This window comes from Rhamphochromis sp. 'chilingali', assembly GCF_963969265.1.
Source record: "Rhamphochromis sp. 'chilingali' genome assembly, chromosome: 19".
Lineage (NCBI taxonomy): Eukaryota > Metazoa > Chordata > Actinopteri > Cichliformes > Cichlidae > Rhamphochromis > Rhamphochromis sp. 'chilingali'.
The window spans coordinates 34,218,843-34,235,819 of record NC_137946.1 but is presented as its reverse complement, the minus strand read 5'-3'; the positions used below and the strand labels follow the sequence as shown (position 1 = coordinate 34,235,819).

The 16,977-nt window shown below is 44.5% G+C and overlaps 2 protein-coding genes across 3 annotated transcripts; both read left to right on the top strand.

The window, feature by feature from the left end:
- The first annotated feature begins 6,016 nt into the window (after positions 1-6,016).
- Positions 6,017-10,250, top strand: LOC308387735 (hepatitis A virus cellular receptor 2 homolog). 2 transcript variants are annotated; one of them, XM_080867996.1, is made up of 7 exons: positions 6,017-6,187; positions 6,874-7,212; positions 7,317-7,379; positions 7,991-8,052; positions 8,748-8,820; positions 9,430-9,457; positions 9,958-10,250. In XM_080867996.1, exons 1-7 carry the CDS (start codon positions 6,154-6,156, stop codon positions 10,145-10,147), a joined length of 789 nt encoding a protein of 262 aa, XP_080724122.1. In that variant the 5' UTR covers positions 6,017-6,153; the 3' UTR covers positions 10,148-10,250. The 2 variants fall into 2 exon arrangements, with proteins under 2 accessions (XP_080724122.1, XP_080724123.1); XM_080867997.1 differs by lacking the exon at positions 9,430-9,457.
- Positions 10,251-14,861: 4,611 nt separating this feature from the next.
- LOC308387765 (cornifelin homolog B-like) lies at positions 14,862-16,876 on the top strand (the record flags this gene model as incomplete). The annotated part of the gene is made up of 3 exons (XM_080868033.1): positions 14,862-14,964; positions 15,692-15,846; positions 15,942-16,876. 3 exons carry the CDS (start codon positions 14,862-14,864, stop codon positions 16,044-16,046), a joined length of 363 nt encoding a protein of 120 aa, XP_080724159.1. The 3' UTR covers positions 16,047-16,876.
- Between the last annotated feature and the right edge of the window lie 101 nt (positions 16,877-16,977).

The following is a 16,977-nucleotide window of genomic DNA, read 5'->3' as shown; positions in this document are numbered from 1 at the left end:
GACAACAGCTTTGCCCTGAGAAGCCTCCAGTATTTTAGGAAGATAGCCTTGCTCTCACGCTTTGCTTTGAAAGCGTCCAATCAGAGAGCTACAGCTGTGGTCCCAGGTGACTAACCCCGCCTTCAGGCTGAAGGTTTGCAGACAGCAGGTGCTAACATGTAAATAAAGATGTAAAGAGCTTTTATTGTGAAAGGTTTGGTGAGGTTTCCTGGCTTTTCAGATTTAATTTAATAAAATGTTTGGAGGACTTTTAAAGGTTGGTTTGAACTCTTCTTCTGTTCCTTGAAACACGTTTACCTCTGACTGGTAACCTGGGCGCTCAGTTCTTCTTCTGCACGCTGCTTCCACCTGCTGGCCGGACAGATGACCTGCAGCTACACAGACTCAGCTGTGCTGTGAGCTCAGGCTGTTTGATGGACTGACTATGATTAAAAAAGACTCTGTAATATCTCTAATCACAGCCATGGGGGCGGAGTTACGCGTGAGAACCCCACACCTGTACTAGGGTAAAGATGCAATTTTGTAAGATCGCTATGACGACAGTAATAAACGTTATTTGTTCCTTTGATCCAGCTCAGATGTGACGTCTTTGTTTCTGAAAGGGGAAAAAAAGTTGACATGTCAGAAAAAAGCACACGAGCTTTATTTCATCCATGATGGCGTTACACCAACATCACCATCATGGCGGCGCCCTCCCCCTGTCTCTCCTGTAAAGACTCTCTGCTCCAGCAGCAGCACCACCTTCATGCCCAGCAGCTCACTCAGGAAGTTCATCTCCAGCTCTCCTGCTCCACCCGCTCAGGCTGAAGACACCACAGCACCCCCTGCAGGAGGAGAACGGCTCTGTACTGCTGGATTTTTTCCTCCACCACCTCAGTGATCAGCTATCTTCACAGATGGAGCCTCCTCCTCAGATCACTGATTCTCTGATTAAGAGAGAAGACCCTGTGAAAGAACTACAACTCCCATCAGGCCACAGGCTCAAAGCTACACCCCGGCTGGAGGACTCTGTGCTGCAGGTGCAGGTGTGTTTTGTGCGTGTCATGGTCCGGGGGTGTGCTAGTGCGTCTCCCTCTGAGCCGGCATCTCCACCGCTGGGAGGGGCCTCTGTGTTCTGCTGATTGCTCGCACCTGTGGGTGATTAAGCCGGGGACTCATAAGGCCAGCGTACGCAACCTCTCTTCGGCAGATTCTCAGCTAACCCTTCCATGCATCAAGTTGCTGGACGCAAATCTCTGCCGAAGAGCTCCCATCTGGACGCTGGACCACCTGCCAGTCCCACGGGTTGTTCACCCCGTTCACCTGCCTGCCTCAACGCCAGGAATTTCGGACCACTAACCCAGACCACTCACCCCCCCACGCCACTACAGACCACCTGCGCTAACTCACAGCTTGCCCATATTCCTCCCGAACCCTACCTGAACGTCTATATTCAGTGACTCTGACCCTTTCCCCGGACCCAGGTTGACTCTCCCTCCAGCCCAATCCTCGGAGCAGCTGTTTTCCACTGACGAATGACCAGATTGCTCACTTAGCTCAGGCTGCATAAAGCTCTATGGTTTAGTTGTTGTATTTAGCATTTGTGAAACTCACATTCCAGTTGTGAACACTTGTGGTGAAAATAAAAGTTGTCACTGAAACTACTTGCGTGCTGTTCGGCACCCAGCAATTGACCGTGCATACCTGATGTGGTAACAATGGCTCTCTTCTCCTCTGGTTGGCTCAGCACGCCCTCCTGACTGTGACACGTGGCGGTCGTGTAAGGATGAAGCTTGTTTATCTGTTTGGAGCTCAGGCTCAGCACCCTCACCTGCACTGCTGTTTACATCAATAACGAACTTCTGCTTAGTTAGAAAAATTAAGCAGACTAAACTTGAGTTGCTTAAATTAGAAGAACTAAGTAACCTGGAAATTAAGCTTTTCAGTGGTGGAAGGTAACTAAGTACATTTACTCTTTATACTTTACTAGGTTATAGTAGGGCTGTTCATATAACCATATATATCGGATGACGATATAAAAACATCTATCGTTTCATTTTACGCTATCGTTTGTTTCGTGGTGTCGTAAAATAAACTGTTTACGATAATATGTTTTTCATCGTTCTGATGGTCGCTGTAGTGGCTATGTTCATTTATTAAAGTTCTCTCTTTCTCTTATATTTAATATAACCACACTACGGACGGACAAGCGCCTGTTTTTATGCGTTGTCATTAGCAACAACGATGGTAAGACCATCGCGTGTCCGCTTGTTTATGTTCCACATAAACCTTTTTTGCTGGGAGTTGGCAAACCTATTAGTTTGGTTGCTTACTCTTTAAAATACCAGAATAGGAGGATTGAGCAGGTTTAAGTTTATTAGATTGATCAGTTTTGCTGAACTATGAAATATTTTGGGTGCAGTGTATTTTTTGCATACAGGTATAACAGGATAGCTTTAGTGTTGTTGTTTATTTAAAGTTGAGTTTGAACTTATACAAAATGCAGAAAGATATTTAAAAAACAGTTTTATTTATTAAAACACACTATATCGGATTCATATCGGTATCGGACATAAAAAAGTGGTATCGTGCCATCTGTAGTACGCAGTAACGGAGAGCATGGAAGCAGAGCAGCCCACCAAAGCACCAGACATCATGGGCGAATATTCTGACGTTTTCAAAGGCATTGAGGAATTCCAAGGTGAGTGCAGCTTCACAGTGGACCCGACTGTCGCACCAGTCGTGTGCCCACCAAAAATAGTGCCTTTTGTCCTCACAGATCGGGTCAAATCAGAGCTGAACAATATGGGAAGAGACAAGATTGTCCAGAAAGTGACAGAGGCCACCAAATGGGTCAACGTTCTTGTAATCTGCGAGAACCCGAAAAGACCCAAACTCCGGCTGTGCCTGGACCCAAGACCTCTAAACAAAGCCATAATGAGACCACACTATCCACTCCCCACTCTTGAGGATGTGACATACAAGCCTACAGGTGCAAAGTTTTTCAGCATCCTCGACGCACGTTCCGGCTATTGGCCCATCAAGCTAAGTGAAGAGTCGTCCTTTCTGACTACTTTCAACACAATCTTCGGCAGACACCGTTTCCTCAGACTCCCCTTTGGCATTGTGTCTGCTCAAGATGAGTTCCAGAGGAGGATTGACGAGACGTATGAAGGCCTGGAAGGAGTGGCAGGCATCGTGGACGACATCATTGTGTTCGGGAAAACAAAAGAGGAACACGACAAGAACCTCAAAGCCATGCTCAACCGCACAAGAGAGAGAGGTTTAGTGCCGCATCTGTGTTACAGAGGTGAGCTTTTCCGGACATAAGCCCACAAACAACGGGCTGAAACCAGACCCACTCAAGGTAAAAGCTATCAAAAACATGAAACCTCCAGAAAACGCTGCAGAGCTGGAGACAATCCTAGATATGGTGAATTATCTCGCCAGATTAATTCACCTGGCAGAAATGAGCGCACCACTCAGACTGCTGCTGCGCCAAGACATGCTGTTCAAATGGGAAGAAGAACACGTGCGTGCTTTCCAGCAAATCCAAGACACCCTTACTGCCGAACCAGGGCCAGTGCTTGCATATTTCAACCCTCAAAAGGAGGTAACACTACAAATAGACGCTTCTAAAAAAAAAGAAGGAAGGCCGGTCACATACGCGTCGAAACCGCTCAACAAAACAGAGCAAAACTACGCCCAAAGAGAGAAAGAACTCTACGCCGTCCTCTATGGCTGTAAAAGATTTCATCACTACATCACTGCACCGCCTGGACTACAACGTACGCTGCTTGCGCTTCAGAAGTACAGCATAACACTTGTCCACAGGCCTGGAAAAGAGATCCCAGTAGCAGACACGCTATCAAGAAAGTCAATAGACGACAGTAACAGCTCACTAAGTGAGGAAATGGAAACACAAGTACACACAATCATCCAGACAGCACCAGTGAGCACAGAGAAACTGGAATGCATCAAAACCGCCACGGCCCAAAACGAACAACTCTCTACCCTCAAACGCATCATCCAGTCAGGCTGGCCAGAGACACGCAAAAAGTGCCCAGAACCTGTCAGTGAGTACTGGAACCATCGCAATCACTGAGGCCGATGGACTCCTTTAAGTTACTTGAAGACGTTTCACCTCTCATCCGAGAAGCTTCTTCAGTTCTAGGGTCAACTGAAATTAGCAAACTAATTCCATTAGTAGAAATATGTCTAGCTTATAATTAAAATTGTGGAGAAAAAAACACAACATCCAGTATCTCAACAAAAACGTTTCTGCTCTGAACTGGAAGAAAAAACCCTGAGTAGAAGCTCACATCAAGACAATAGCTCCTCGGTTCACAGTAGCATCGCTCTGCTAACAGCACATTTGACCAGTGTTGCAAACTCCTCAGTAAGGAAAATCGCTATTGGTTGTCCTAAAAGTCGCTAAATGACGTCATCGCCTAATTTGCATAATTGGTCATGCTAATGTAATTGTAACCTATGTTGTTGGAGAGAGAAATAACATCGTGGAAGAGACATAAAGTCAGTAAAAAACGTCCTAAATGCATTTAGAGTTTATTTAGAACTACAAATTAAATTTCTTTTAGCAATTATTGTTTTTTTAATGACACAATTCCAACCCTGCTCCTTTACCCGGGCTTGGACCGGCAAAAGTGACCCGAAATAGGCGCTCTGGTGGAGTTACTTTGTGTGTGTGTTTATAAGTAGTTTTAAACCTTGTGATCCACAAAACAGCATAAGAGTAAAAGAAGAACTGACTGCGTTACAGCACCCGCTGCTTGTTGAGAGTAAAAGCGATACGAGCTTTCACGTCTTTTTTTAAAAAAAAGTCGCTAAGGGGTCTGAAAACTCGCTAAATATAGCGACAAAGTTGCTAAGTTGGCAACACTGCATTTGACTCACTCACTCCCTCCCTCCTGGCTCACAGCTTCTTCTTCTTGGTTGGCGACCAATGTTAAGGTCCATTACCGCCCCCTGGCTCACAGCTCAGTGGACATTTAGATGAGAAAATATATATTTGACACATTTGAGGAAAATACTAATAAAAAAAATAAAAATAAATATTTCCTTTAGAATGTTTTAATGTTTTTGCTCTATAAAATAGTTGTTTTCTTTTACAATCACTCGTCTTAGCAGTAGGATTTACATGAAAAGAGAAGCAAATTAAGTTTGAGTGAAAATGTACATTTTTGCACTCTCTGGTCGACTGACTCAGTGACTCAAAAAACCCGATTCACTTCGGTGAGTGACTCATTAAAACTCGATTCAATAAAAAGAATCAAATTTATCATCATTAGCAGTTACTCGATAAGAGCCCAGACCAATCACATGAGCCAAGGTGTGAACACAGGTGTGGGTCACAATCAGCCAAGGTTTCGGGTGAGCTCGTTGTCAAACCTACCCAACCCTATCACGTCACTTCATTTCTTGCAGCGTGCAGCTGAGGCACAACGCATTGCTTGCATTGAAGAGTCCTGCATTTTGGGTCCTACTTCCCCACACACCCACGGTCTGCCACCACAGACTGCGACAAATTTGGTTGGATAGAAATGTCTAGAAAAGGAGCTGATGGACACAAAGACATCAGCGGGAATTATTTTGGCTTTTGTCAGTCACATTTATATTAATCAGGCTACTCTCGATCAGCCTGTGTTACCGTTCGTTTCATTGGTGCTTTGGTTTGGGGAAGTTGTTTCTTTCCTGATCTTTTCCTGTCTTCTGTTCTCAGACCTGAGATAGCACTGCTCTCTGCTCTATGTCTACGAGACGTGCTGTGGAAGTAAACAAACCACAGTTTGGTCTGCAGCTATTCAGAGATCAGATCCCACAGAGGGTCCAGGCTGTCTGCACTGTATGTAGTCACGTCTGCAGCTTTTCGTGTCCAGATTTTTCTGCAGATCATCAGAATGAAAGTGATCGGCCATGTTTACAGAGCCCTTTTTAAAATGTACTTTCGTGACATTATTGTGTGCGTGTAAACAGAGAGCTGCTCTCTGATTGGTCCCTGCCTGCTGTGTGTGTGTGTGTGTGTGTGTGATGCTCCTGCCGCAGCAGCAGGGCGTGTGGTGCTGGTTTTTACGCGTCACTTCATTTCTTGCAGCGTGCAGCTGTGGTGGCTGTCAGCAGCTGTTGGAGCTGCTCTGAGGCGCATTCAGCTCCGTCATGAAGCTCAGGCTGCTGCTCGCTCTGCTCTCAGGTAACTGCTGTGTGTGTGTGTGTGTCTTTCCTCTGCTTCAGTTTTGTCTGTAAAACCTTAAATCCAGATGAGCAGATCTCTAAGAGTCTCTGACTGTGAGCAGCTTCCTGTCTCTGTCGTTGATAGCAGCATTAAAGCAGAGCCCATCATCAGGTCTGTGCTGCTCTCTGCTCTGTGTAGGTCAGTGAAGCTGACGGGGGGCGGGCACCACAGAGGAGCGCTCGCTACGTGACTCTGTGTGCAGAGCGGTCGAGCTCAGTCTGAATGAAAATGCTTTTACAGAAACGAGCGCGAGTCTCGCCTGCTGATGTGTCTGTCAGGACAAACACGGCTGCAGAGCGTGTTAGGGTCAGAGGTCAGTCTGCTGTTGGAGTTTAGTTGTTCAGTCTCAGCTGCACAGCTGGGTTATAGACACAAGCGTGTGGTCATGTTGTGACTTGGACAGACCCGGGTCACCTGTACATGAACACACACATCAAACCTGGTTTCATCCCAGTCTGCAGCCTGAACTGGTCTGGGAGGGTTTGTAAGTGTTTGATGGGACGACTTCATGGAGCTGTGTGAGATGTCCCAGGCTGCACAGCTGAGTCTACTGGAACCAGTGAAACCAGTGAAGATGACGAGACGCTGACCTGAGCAGAGTTTGGATCTGATGTAACAACGTTTTCCTGTGTTTCTGTTTCCAGTCTGTGAATGTGACAGCAGGGTCAAAGGTCACACAGGTCAGGACGTCACTCTGCCCTGTAAATATGACAGGAAATATCACGGCGCCGTGGAAGTGTGCTGGCAGCGAGAAGAAATACCGCTCAACAAGTGCTCCAATCAGCTGATCTCCACAGATGGAGACAAAGTGTTAACCAGAGCTTCCAGCAGGTATGAGCTGCTGGGCCGACTGGAGGACGGAGACGTGTCTCTGACCATAAAGAGCCTGACAGAGGGAGACGCTGGACGATACGGCTGCAGGGTGCATATACCCGGGCCGTTCAACGATGAGAAGCATCAGATCGACCTGACCGTTGTCCCAGGTGAGTCTGCAGCTGAGGATCAAACAGCAGAATCCACTCGTGCGTTTAAACTGTCTGCCTGAACTTTTATGTTCATGATGGTAACGAGTTCGTGTTTGTTTCAGCTCCACAAATTCACACATCAACAGCCTCGACGACAAAGACCACCGCGGCCTCTCAGACTGCAGGTGACCGATCCAAAGCTGTGTGTAGTTTATAACGCGCTGCACACTCGTCCTGCTCACAGCAAATCTGCACATGAAACCAGGTCTTTCAGCTTAAACCCATCATTTCCTCAGTGACACACAAACAAACAACAGCATTTCTGTGGAGTAAACTTTATTAGTCGTCACATATTTACAGCAGCAGCTCCTGATTTGTCAGATTGATGGTCCCAGTGATGCTGTGACATCAGGCTCCCAGTGTGTCTGCGATACAGCATCAGCAGGTTAAAGTGAAGCTCTAGAGCGTAGGTGTCAGACTCTGGCCCGCGAAGCCACACCAAATGACTATCAGAGCTGGCCTACTGCTATTATACAGCTAATATATGTATTGTTTAGTATTAAGCTTTGCTTGTTCCATATTCAGTTTTCCAGCAAAACGTGTCCATAAGAAAAGATTCATTCTTATATCTGGAGGAATAAATATATTTCAATAAATATTAACGTTAGCCCGCGACTTTGTTCCAGTTTTGAATTTTGGCCCACTGTGTATTTGAGTTTGACACCCCTGCGCTAGAGCGTCGGGCTGCTGATGAAACTCCCTTTAAAGCGGTTGCTTTCACTTCCTCATCCTGCAGGTCACCTGACCTCCACAGAAAGCCTGCTGACTTCCTCCCACAGTGTGACGAGCGGCAGTGAGGTGAGAGATCCTGCGAGAAACACAATGAGTAACCTGTTCTATTGATGTCAGGCGTGTCTAATGTTGGAGACTGAAGCTGTTTGTAGAAGTCTCTCCTCTGAGTACCAGCGGCAGGATCCATGTGAGCGTCCCCAAAGGACGGAGTGATGTGCACAAACAGCTGTGGCTTCAGGGTGTCTGTGGTCCAACTACACATGCACTAATGAAAGGTCCTTAAATGAAACAGCAGCACTGAATCCTTTCGCATCCTGTCATCAGGGGCTGGAAAACGGAGGCAGAGGACGGCAGGCTAAGAGTTTGGTGCTCGTTGATTGTTTGATGCTTTTGATTGGTTGGGTTTGGACGTTCAGTGCTTTGAGTCTTTGGTTCTGGTTATAATTTTGTTATCGATGTTACCGTTAGTACTGCCCGTCACCCCCCGCGGTACGAGCCACCGACGGTCGATCTCCAGAGACTTCATTATGGACGTAGCCTGGTCTAATGGTTGCTTTTACTCCCATGTGATTATATTATTAGCGTGAACGTCCTGATTACCCGGTGTGTGTATAAATAGTCCCGCCCCTCAGTTCCTGCTCTGGATTTTGTTTCTTTGCCTTTTTGTTGTCTTGGATCAGCTCAGTCTGCTGCTCACGTGTTGCTAATCTGCACAGACGTGTGACGTGTTAAACCGCCGCTGTGTGTTTGTGTGTCTGCAGAAGCAGGAGGGCGGAGCTCTGACGGGCGTTGTGTTCTACGTGCTGCTGGGTTCGGTGTTGCTGCTCCTCATCGGTGAGTTCTTCAGCTCGCCACAGCTGCGTTACATGTTTGACCCACTGCTGTTTCTCATGTTACTGATCAAAGACGACTGTCAGAACCTCACCTCCACACTGAATGCTGCGAGTGACGCCCTCACGCAGTCACGACCTAACTTCAGATGATCAGAGATGGAAAACCTTTCAGTTCTGTTATTGTCTGAAGTTTCACATCCAGTGAGTGTGAAACTCTGAAGCCAAAACAAAGCTTTAGTTCTGCACTGAGCCTGATGTGTTTCCACCTTCGTTTGGTGCCAGGATGGGATCCAGATAAACATCCATCCTGTTCAGTTTCAGCACTCGTGACTCCATTTATGACGCCTTCTAACTTCCCATCAAAGTAACTGTAATGATCAGAAGCTCATATCTGCAGAGCAGCTCGCCCAGCTGAAGCTCGGTCACGGTGTGCGTGTCCCGGCAGCTCTGTGGTTTGTAGATGGCAGCTGCACGCATGGGTCACTAACAGATTGAATAACACTGGATTTATGAAACTGTGACCTTCTGTGTCTGTGACAGGGTTTCAAATGTTTACAGGGGCACGAGGTCGCCCACAGCTCACGTCTGTCTGTCCTCTGTGTCTCTGCAGCAGGAGGCCTGAAGCTGCTCTGCAGACGGTGAGTATGATCATGGACTTCTTCTTTGTGTCTCCTGAATAAATGACGCGGCTCAGCGCCTCGATCATCGACGGCACTGAAGGACGACATCTATGAGCTTTTCACGATTTCTCAGCCTTCAGTCTGTCGATACAGCTTCATCATAACGTCTTCACACACGCTCAGACTGAAACCAGATGTGTCCAAAACCACAAACCACACAGCCAATTTCAAACGAGCGGAAACTGAGCAGCGAGCTTCAGACCCTTTAAGCATCCTCATGAAGCTGCAGCCCGCTCGTTATTTTAACGGTCACTCCGCTGATCATTTATCTGCAGTTTATTTTCCAATTTCAAGTCAACATAGTTTCTACAAATTTCCCTGAAAGTTCAGCAGCTTTAAAGAATCCTACAAATGAGTCTAGAACGTCTCCACAGGAAGTCTTTTATTCTGTACAGGAAGTAACTATGAAGACATTTAATAATAATTAAAGCTGCTGACTCTCGGCTCTCGTGTCTCAGCCCTCAGAAGTTTCAGCAGTTCGACACCTCGGCCCGCTTCAGCTCCACGTCGTCTGCTGTGCAGCTTCACAGCAAAAGCTCCGCCGGGGACGCCGTGTACCACATCAGCGGCAGCGAAGGCGTATACGAGAACTACCTCTGCAGCTCTGAGGCTCCGCCCACTCAGCTGCCGGGGCTGAAGACGATATAACGAATAACAACAGGCTTTCTGGAGTTTGAGCCAGAGCTGTGCCTTCATTTCTGTCCAATCAGAGAGCTTCAGGTGGTAAATCTCCCTCAGGTGGGAGGGTCTGTAGGCAGCAGGTGGTTAACAGACTAACATGTAAATACAAATGAGCTCTTATTGTGAAAGATCTGGTATGATTTCAGGTTTTTCTCAGATTTAATAAAATATTTGAAAAAATTTTTGAACTTCTTTGATCAGAGTTTTTATAGCTATTAGTTTTTCATCCTTTAAACATTTTCTCTGTTTGTTGAACATTTAAACCTATTTTCTGCACATAAAATAAAATATTTTTTTGTGTTTATGCACAAAACAAATTTCCCCTTGTGGGACAATTAAAGGATTATTCTATTCTATTCTATTCTATTCTAAAAATCAAGTAAAACACAGCAGAAAATAAATAAAATCAAAGACTCAGCGGTCCTGTTGCTCTATTTTCACCTGTAAAGGAGGAGCAGGGTAGGCGGAGGTTTACCCTGGTGCAGGTGTGCCGCGGTCAGTGGAAGAATCCGCGAGTTTCTCTGTGAGTTTCCCATTACGTCGTAGCTACTCGGTGCTTGTTGGAAGTTTAGGGTTTTTTCGCTGTAAAAAGAAGTTTTCTTCCCACGCACAGCGGACACTAATGTTTTTGTCACTTTTTATGGAATCAAACTCAAAGTAAGGTCAGTACTTTCACGCTTTAAACGCTGCACGCTCATACTCTCTCGATATATGATCCATTATTGATCTGCACACAGCTGTTGTCACGAACGGCGCACTCGCTTACGTCACTGTCGTGAGACATTCTCGCAAAAAAATCAGGGTTTTAGTAACGCAGTAACGCAGCGTTCCTACGGGAAAGTAACGGTAATCTAATTACCGTTTTTGCTAAGGTAATCTCTTATTTTACTCATTAATTGAAAAAGTAATCGGATTACAGTAATGCGTTACTTGTAACGCGTTACTGCCCATCTCTGCCCGTTAGTGACTTAATCACTATAATCATAGTAATAATTTGTGGCACATCTCGTATAAAGTACAACATTCTTGTTGTTTTTGACATGTTGGCTCTCCCTCGCTCCTCAAATATAACAAAACTTTATTATATTATTGTGTTTTATGCATTAAAATCTAAATATGTCTTACAATTATTCAGATCCTTCCACTGCATACTCCACATTTACTCAAACTACAGAGTGACTATAAAGAAAAGTAATCTATTACACATTACTTGTTCCTTTTCTTAAATGTAATGCAGTATGTTTGTTACTTTCACGTCTCTGTAAAATGACCTGAAACACACGGTCTCATAATATACTGTAAACCTGAGGCTAAGCACACCGTCATGAACTCCTCGTGAGGACACACCGGATGTCTCAGCACAGAGAGGCGGTCGCCACGGTGATTCTACTGTAGAGACATGAGCAGGTAGAAACAGCAGCCTGACTGTTACCTGGTGAAGTTCAGGCTCTGGCTGCTGTGCTGGAGTCTGCATACATCACTGAGTCTGTGGCTAGCTTACCGTTAGCTTAGCATTAGCATGGTGATGTGTCACTCATAACAGCAGACTCCTCAGGGAGAGCCGAATGTTCAGCACTAGTGATGCGCGAATCATGAACGAATCGTTCAATACTCGAGAATCATTTTACTGACTCGTGAATCATGATTCACAAGCCCAACTGACTCACTGACTCATCCCTGTTGCTGTTAGCAAACTAATTCCATTAGTAGAAATATGTCTAGCTTATAATTAAAATTGTGGAGAAAAACACAACATCCAGTATCTTAACAACAACGTTTCTGCTCTGAACTGGAAGAAAAAACCCTGAGTAGAAGCTCACATCAAGACAATAGCTCCTCGGTTCACAGTAGCATCGCTCTGCTAACATGCTAACAGCACATTTGAGCTACTCACCCCCTCCCTCCTGGCTCACAGCTTCTTCTTCTTCTTGGTTGGCGACCAATGTTAAGGTCCATTACCGCCCCCTGGCTCACAGCTCAGTGGACATTTAGATGAGAAAATATATATTTGACACATTTGAGGAAAAATAAATAAATGTTCCCTTTAGATTTTTTTTGCTATTTTTTGCTCTATAAAATAGTTGTTTTCTTTTACAATCACTCATCTTAGCAAATTAAGTTTGAGTGAAAATGTACATTTTTGCACTCTCTGGTCAACTGACTCAGTGACTCAAATGACTCAAAAATTCGATTCACTTTGGTGAGTGAGTCATTAAAACTCGATTCAGTAAAAAGAATCAAATTTATCATCGCTATTCAGCACCTGCTGCTCAGCCCTGATGAGAGTCCAGGCAGGCGGTACTTTGTACTGACGGGCACACCATGCAGCCAATCACATGCAAAGACACACTAGGATCATACTATTATGTCAAATATGGAAGGGGGGGGACAGATCCAAAGACAGCGAGTGTACAGCTGCAGGCCTGGAGGACAAAAGATTTGAAACTTTTGTCCGGGTGTGTTCTCCATAGTAAAAACATTCAAACGAAGCTTTTAATAAAATGTTTTCCCAAAACATTCAGAATTGATAAATTACACTAAAATACAGTGTTGGACTGAAGAGCCATCGGACAGCACGAGTTGTGTTAGCAGTGCTGCTGCTTCTGTCCTGGAGCCGTCTCCACTTTACCGTCACGCTCTCATCCTTTTGTGCAATGACATAAAAGTCACGTTCACAGCTGTGTGGCTGCTCTGCTGTCCATCCTGCAGTGATTAAATGCATTACTTTACTGCATTACTGAGAATGTAATGTGATTATAGTAACGTAGCAAGTGATGATAACACGTTACACTCAGCACTGACTGTAAATGAGGCAGTTTATGTTAAACTGCATTGCAAATGTCTCAATCTGACATACAGGTAAAAAAAAAACTGGAACATATAAAGTGTTTTATTTTAATTTATATATTTTTATAAAGTTGAATGAAACCAGTTTAAATAAATAATCAAACTTGTTTTTAACACATTTTAAATGAACGAGATGAGACCTCGTATGCAGCTGAGTTCAGCAGGCTCCGCCCACCTGAACTCCATCAGGTTTATCCGAAACCTTCACCTCCCCAATCAGAGCGACCACATCAGTCACACAGGTAAGACGATCCCACTTTTATATCATCTCATTATTGTTCAGGTTTTAGTCGCAGCAGCTGGGATTGTTGGTTTGTGTGTTAGTGGGTTTGTGTGTCTGCTGCTCTTTGCTTCTTCGATGGTTTGAAACAGTTATTCTAACATTCCTGTCACGTTGTCTCACATGAATGTTGTTGTTATACCTTTAAAATGTTCCCTGAGCAGCTGGTAGAACTCCACACCAAACTCCATGCAAATATTGTCTTATTTTACCCGTGTCTGTGTATATCCACTGATCACAGTCTTGGGCTTGATGATGACTGTACAGCGTGTGACGAAATATTTGGTATTTTCATTCATCCTCACTGCGTCCACAGGATACAAACATGGGGGATTCTCTATAGAGCTCACCCTGGGTCAACACACCTGAATCACATAATTAGTTCATTACCAGGCCTCTGGAGAACCTCAGGACATGTTGAGGAGATAATTTAGTCATTTAAATCAGCTGTGCTGGATCACGGACACTCGAGTCCTGGTGTAGACGGTGATGAGAACTGTTTCACCTCGAGCTTCATATTTTTTCAAAAATCATCAGCAACATTTGGATTTGATAAGACTTTTTAATGTGGTTTGTGTGACTTGTCAAATCAAATGAAATCACTTTTATTGTCACATCACATGTGCAGGCACACTGGCACAGCACATGCGAGTGAAATTCTTGTGTGCGAGAATTTCACTCGACTTTTTAATGTGGTTTGTGTGACTTGTGTACATAGTTTAATGTAACCTCATATTTCCTGTTTGTAAAATATCAAAGTAAAAGCTTGAACTCGTGACAGCTGCATGATCCTTTCAAGATCACAGGAAGTGGACCTGACTCTTTGGACCGTGGAGGTTTGTCTTCTCTCCTCTGTGGCTGCGTCGTGCTGTTAGTGCCGACGTTCTCGGATGTTTCTTGTTATTGTTTCTCCCGTTGCTCACACGGCTCTCTGCATTCCTGTGACAGTGCAGTTTGTAGATAAAGTCTCGGTGCTGGTTTCTGTGGGTCACATCTCTGTGGGCGAGTTTTGGTCCACTCTTCTTTACAGCTGCAGGTCATTGAGGCTCGCAGCATCCATGCACAGCTCTCTGATCTTTGGTTCTTGTGGTTAGTTCAGGTGCAGCTTTGCAAACCTAAGTCAAGCTGCCTGGCGGCTCTTCCAACCAGGCTATACTCTTCCAGCAGCTGTAAGCCCAGGTTCCCTCACTCACACCAGTCAGGAGCTGCGATCTGTCCGTGAGTCCCGGCTCTGTCCCGGGGCCTCCGTCAGTACGACATGCTTCAAACGCCCAGCAGGAGCCCAAACCTCCTCGACTGGCTCCTCTCGATGTGGCGCAGCGGTTCAGGTTGGAGCTCCTCACCCTAACTCTAGGAGAGGGTTCAATCTTTTTCTCATGTCCTGTCATGAACTTTGACCTTTGCCCTGCTAACTCAGGGAGGCAGTGACCCGTGTGAATAACTTGTTCTAACGCACACTTGTGATGATTATGGAATCTGTTAATAAATGATCACTAACGACTGGGTACCACAGGTGTGACTGAGTGCAGGTGTTTGTGTGTCGTCAGGTGAACGATGAGCCGGCCGGTGATGACGCAGCCTCAGCAGCTCTTCGTTTCCTCGGTGGAAGCTGACTGGGCTTCAGGGATCTGCGACTGCTGCGACGACAAGAAGCAATGTAGAGTAACAACCACGCTTCAATCAGAGCGGACTTCACTGATCCCACGCTGATACTCGGGACCAGACTAACAGCTGGACACGGGCATGCAGCCGACGCTTTAACAGCTCATAAGAATTATTATAAGAATCTAATTGAACATAAACAAACACTCGTTCTTTAATTTATCAGCTTCCACAGAGACAAACATCAGCTGTCATCTGTTTTCCTTTGATTTTAAATAAGTTTATCATTTTAAATAGATCAGAATATAAACAGCACTGAGGTCACATGTTCGTTCATTCACACTGAATCAGTTTGAATCTAAAAATGTCCCAAAGTTCAGAATCAGACACAAAGCTTCTTTGGTTCTTTGATGAGTTCATATTCAGAGCAGATGCTGAGGCTCTGCACCAAACTCCATTCAAAAAGCGTCAAATTATCATCAGTGTGTGAATCCATCCAAAGGCTAACAACATCAGCTGAGGTTTGGTTTTACTCGCATCTTTAAAAAAACAAAAACATGGTCTGAACCTAAGCAGCATCTACAGTGTAAACAATACGTTTATTTGTTAAACAAAAGGAAACAATTCATATTTTATGATTGAACTTTTTTTAAATCAAATATAAAGATGCTGTTTTTATTTTTATTTAGAGTTTGCAGTTTGTTGCTCTTGTTTTTTTCAGTTTTTTGTGTTACTTTGTTTCATGTCGTTATTCAGTTTGTTTGTCGTCGTCTGTCGTTCAGGCTGCTTCGCCTTCTGGTGCTGCCCCTGCTTCGTCTGTCGAACCACCCAACAGTTCGGTCAGTGTCTCTGTCTCCCCCTGCTGGACGTGTTCGGCTGCGTCCGTCCCATCACGATGTCCATCAGGGTGTCGCTGCGTCAGCGCTACGGCATCAAAGTAGGACCACGAGGTGGCGCTGAGACGCTCGTTTGGTTGTAGTTAGCAGCCGCTAAGCTAACATTAGTCAGTGTGGCTCACTCTGCCTGTTTCAGGGGAACCTCTGCACCGACTGTTTGTGCTCCACCTTCTGTCTGCCCTGCGTTTGGTGTCAAATGGCCACCGAGATGAAGAAGCAGAAGCTCCCCACCATGCAGTGACATCATCCGCCAGTGATGATGTCATCAGCGTGAAGTCATTGCTCCAGACCGGCCGTCGTGGCCCAGCTCCGCACCAGGACAAATCAATAATCATCAGTGTTTACTGTGTTTATCAGTTATTTGTTTTTAACAAACCAGTTTTTGTTATGTTGTTCATCTGTTTACTCGATTTAGATGTTTGTTAGCTTAAATTCATTAAAATTAAATTCATGCTTGTGACTGAGCTTAAAGATGAATCGAGACTGGAGAGAAGCTCAGATCTGATATTTAATCATTGCACAAATATTCAGTCTGTGTGAGCTTTGAAGGTGATTTCAGGATTCCCAATTCACATGAAATCATTTAAATGTTTTTACACAATTCAGGTTTGGCTTCTAGCCAAATTCAATACTGACAAAATAAAAACCTTTAAAAATGGAAATTTATTTAAACTTTTTTTTTATTTCTTCCCGATCAAATGTAATGAAATAAACACTATGAGTAATGTGTATGTGGAATCAAAGGTCTTATACTGTTCATTACTTTTCATTTAGCAGTTTTTCATTTTACTGTCGTGTCACTTTGCAATAAAACTTGATCATTACGTTTATAAGAAAAATATTAATAACATACTCTCTTCAGATTATTCTGATGAGCAGTAATTAATTTGTTTGTTAGCTTCTTGTAATGAAAGAAAATTCGAGTGTCCACACAGTGAAGCTGGTTTTTAGATTTTAGGGGGAAATTATTTCCTTCTTACTGAATCCAAAATTCTTCACTTAAACTTTCACTTTTTTTAATGTTATTATTGATCTCTTTATAGACATAGATATAGATATATATTTACGAGGAAATTTTCTGACGTGTCAGTAAAATTCTGACTAAACCTAAAAAAGGAAGTTTGGTATTTTATTTTGAAGGGTGGTGCTGCCGCTGCCCTCCGGGCCGCTGG

Bases quoted from the DNA above. Each gene is read 5' to 3' on its own strand.
- LOC308387735 (XM_080867996.1), top strand. From the start codon at position 6,154: ATGAAGCTCAGGCTGCTGCTCGCTCTGCTCTCAG. The intron at 6,188-6,873 runs GTAACTGCTGTG...TTCTGTTTCCAG, and splicing joins GCTGCTCGCTCTGCTCTCAG to TCTGTGAATGTGACAGCAGG. The intron at 7,213-7,316 runs GTGAGTCTGCAG...TGTTTGTTTCAG, and splicing joins CGACCTGACCGTTGTCCCAG to CTCCACAAATTCACACATCA.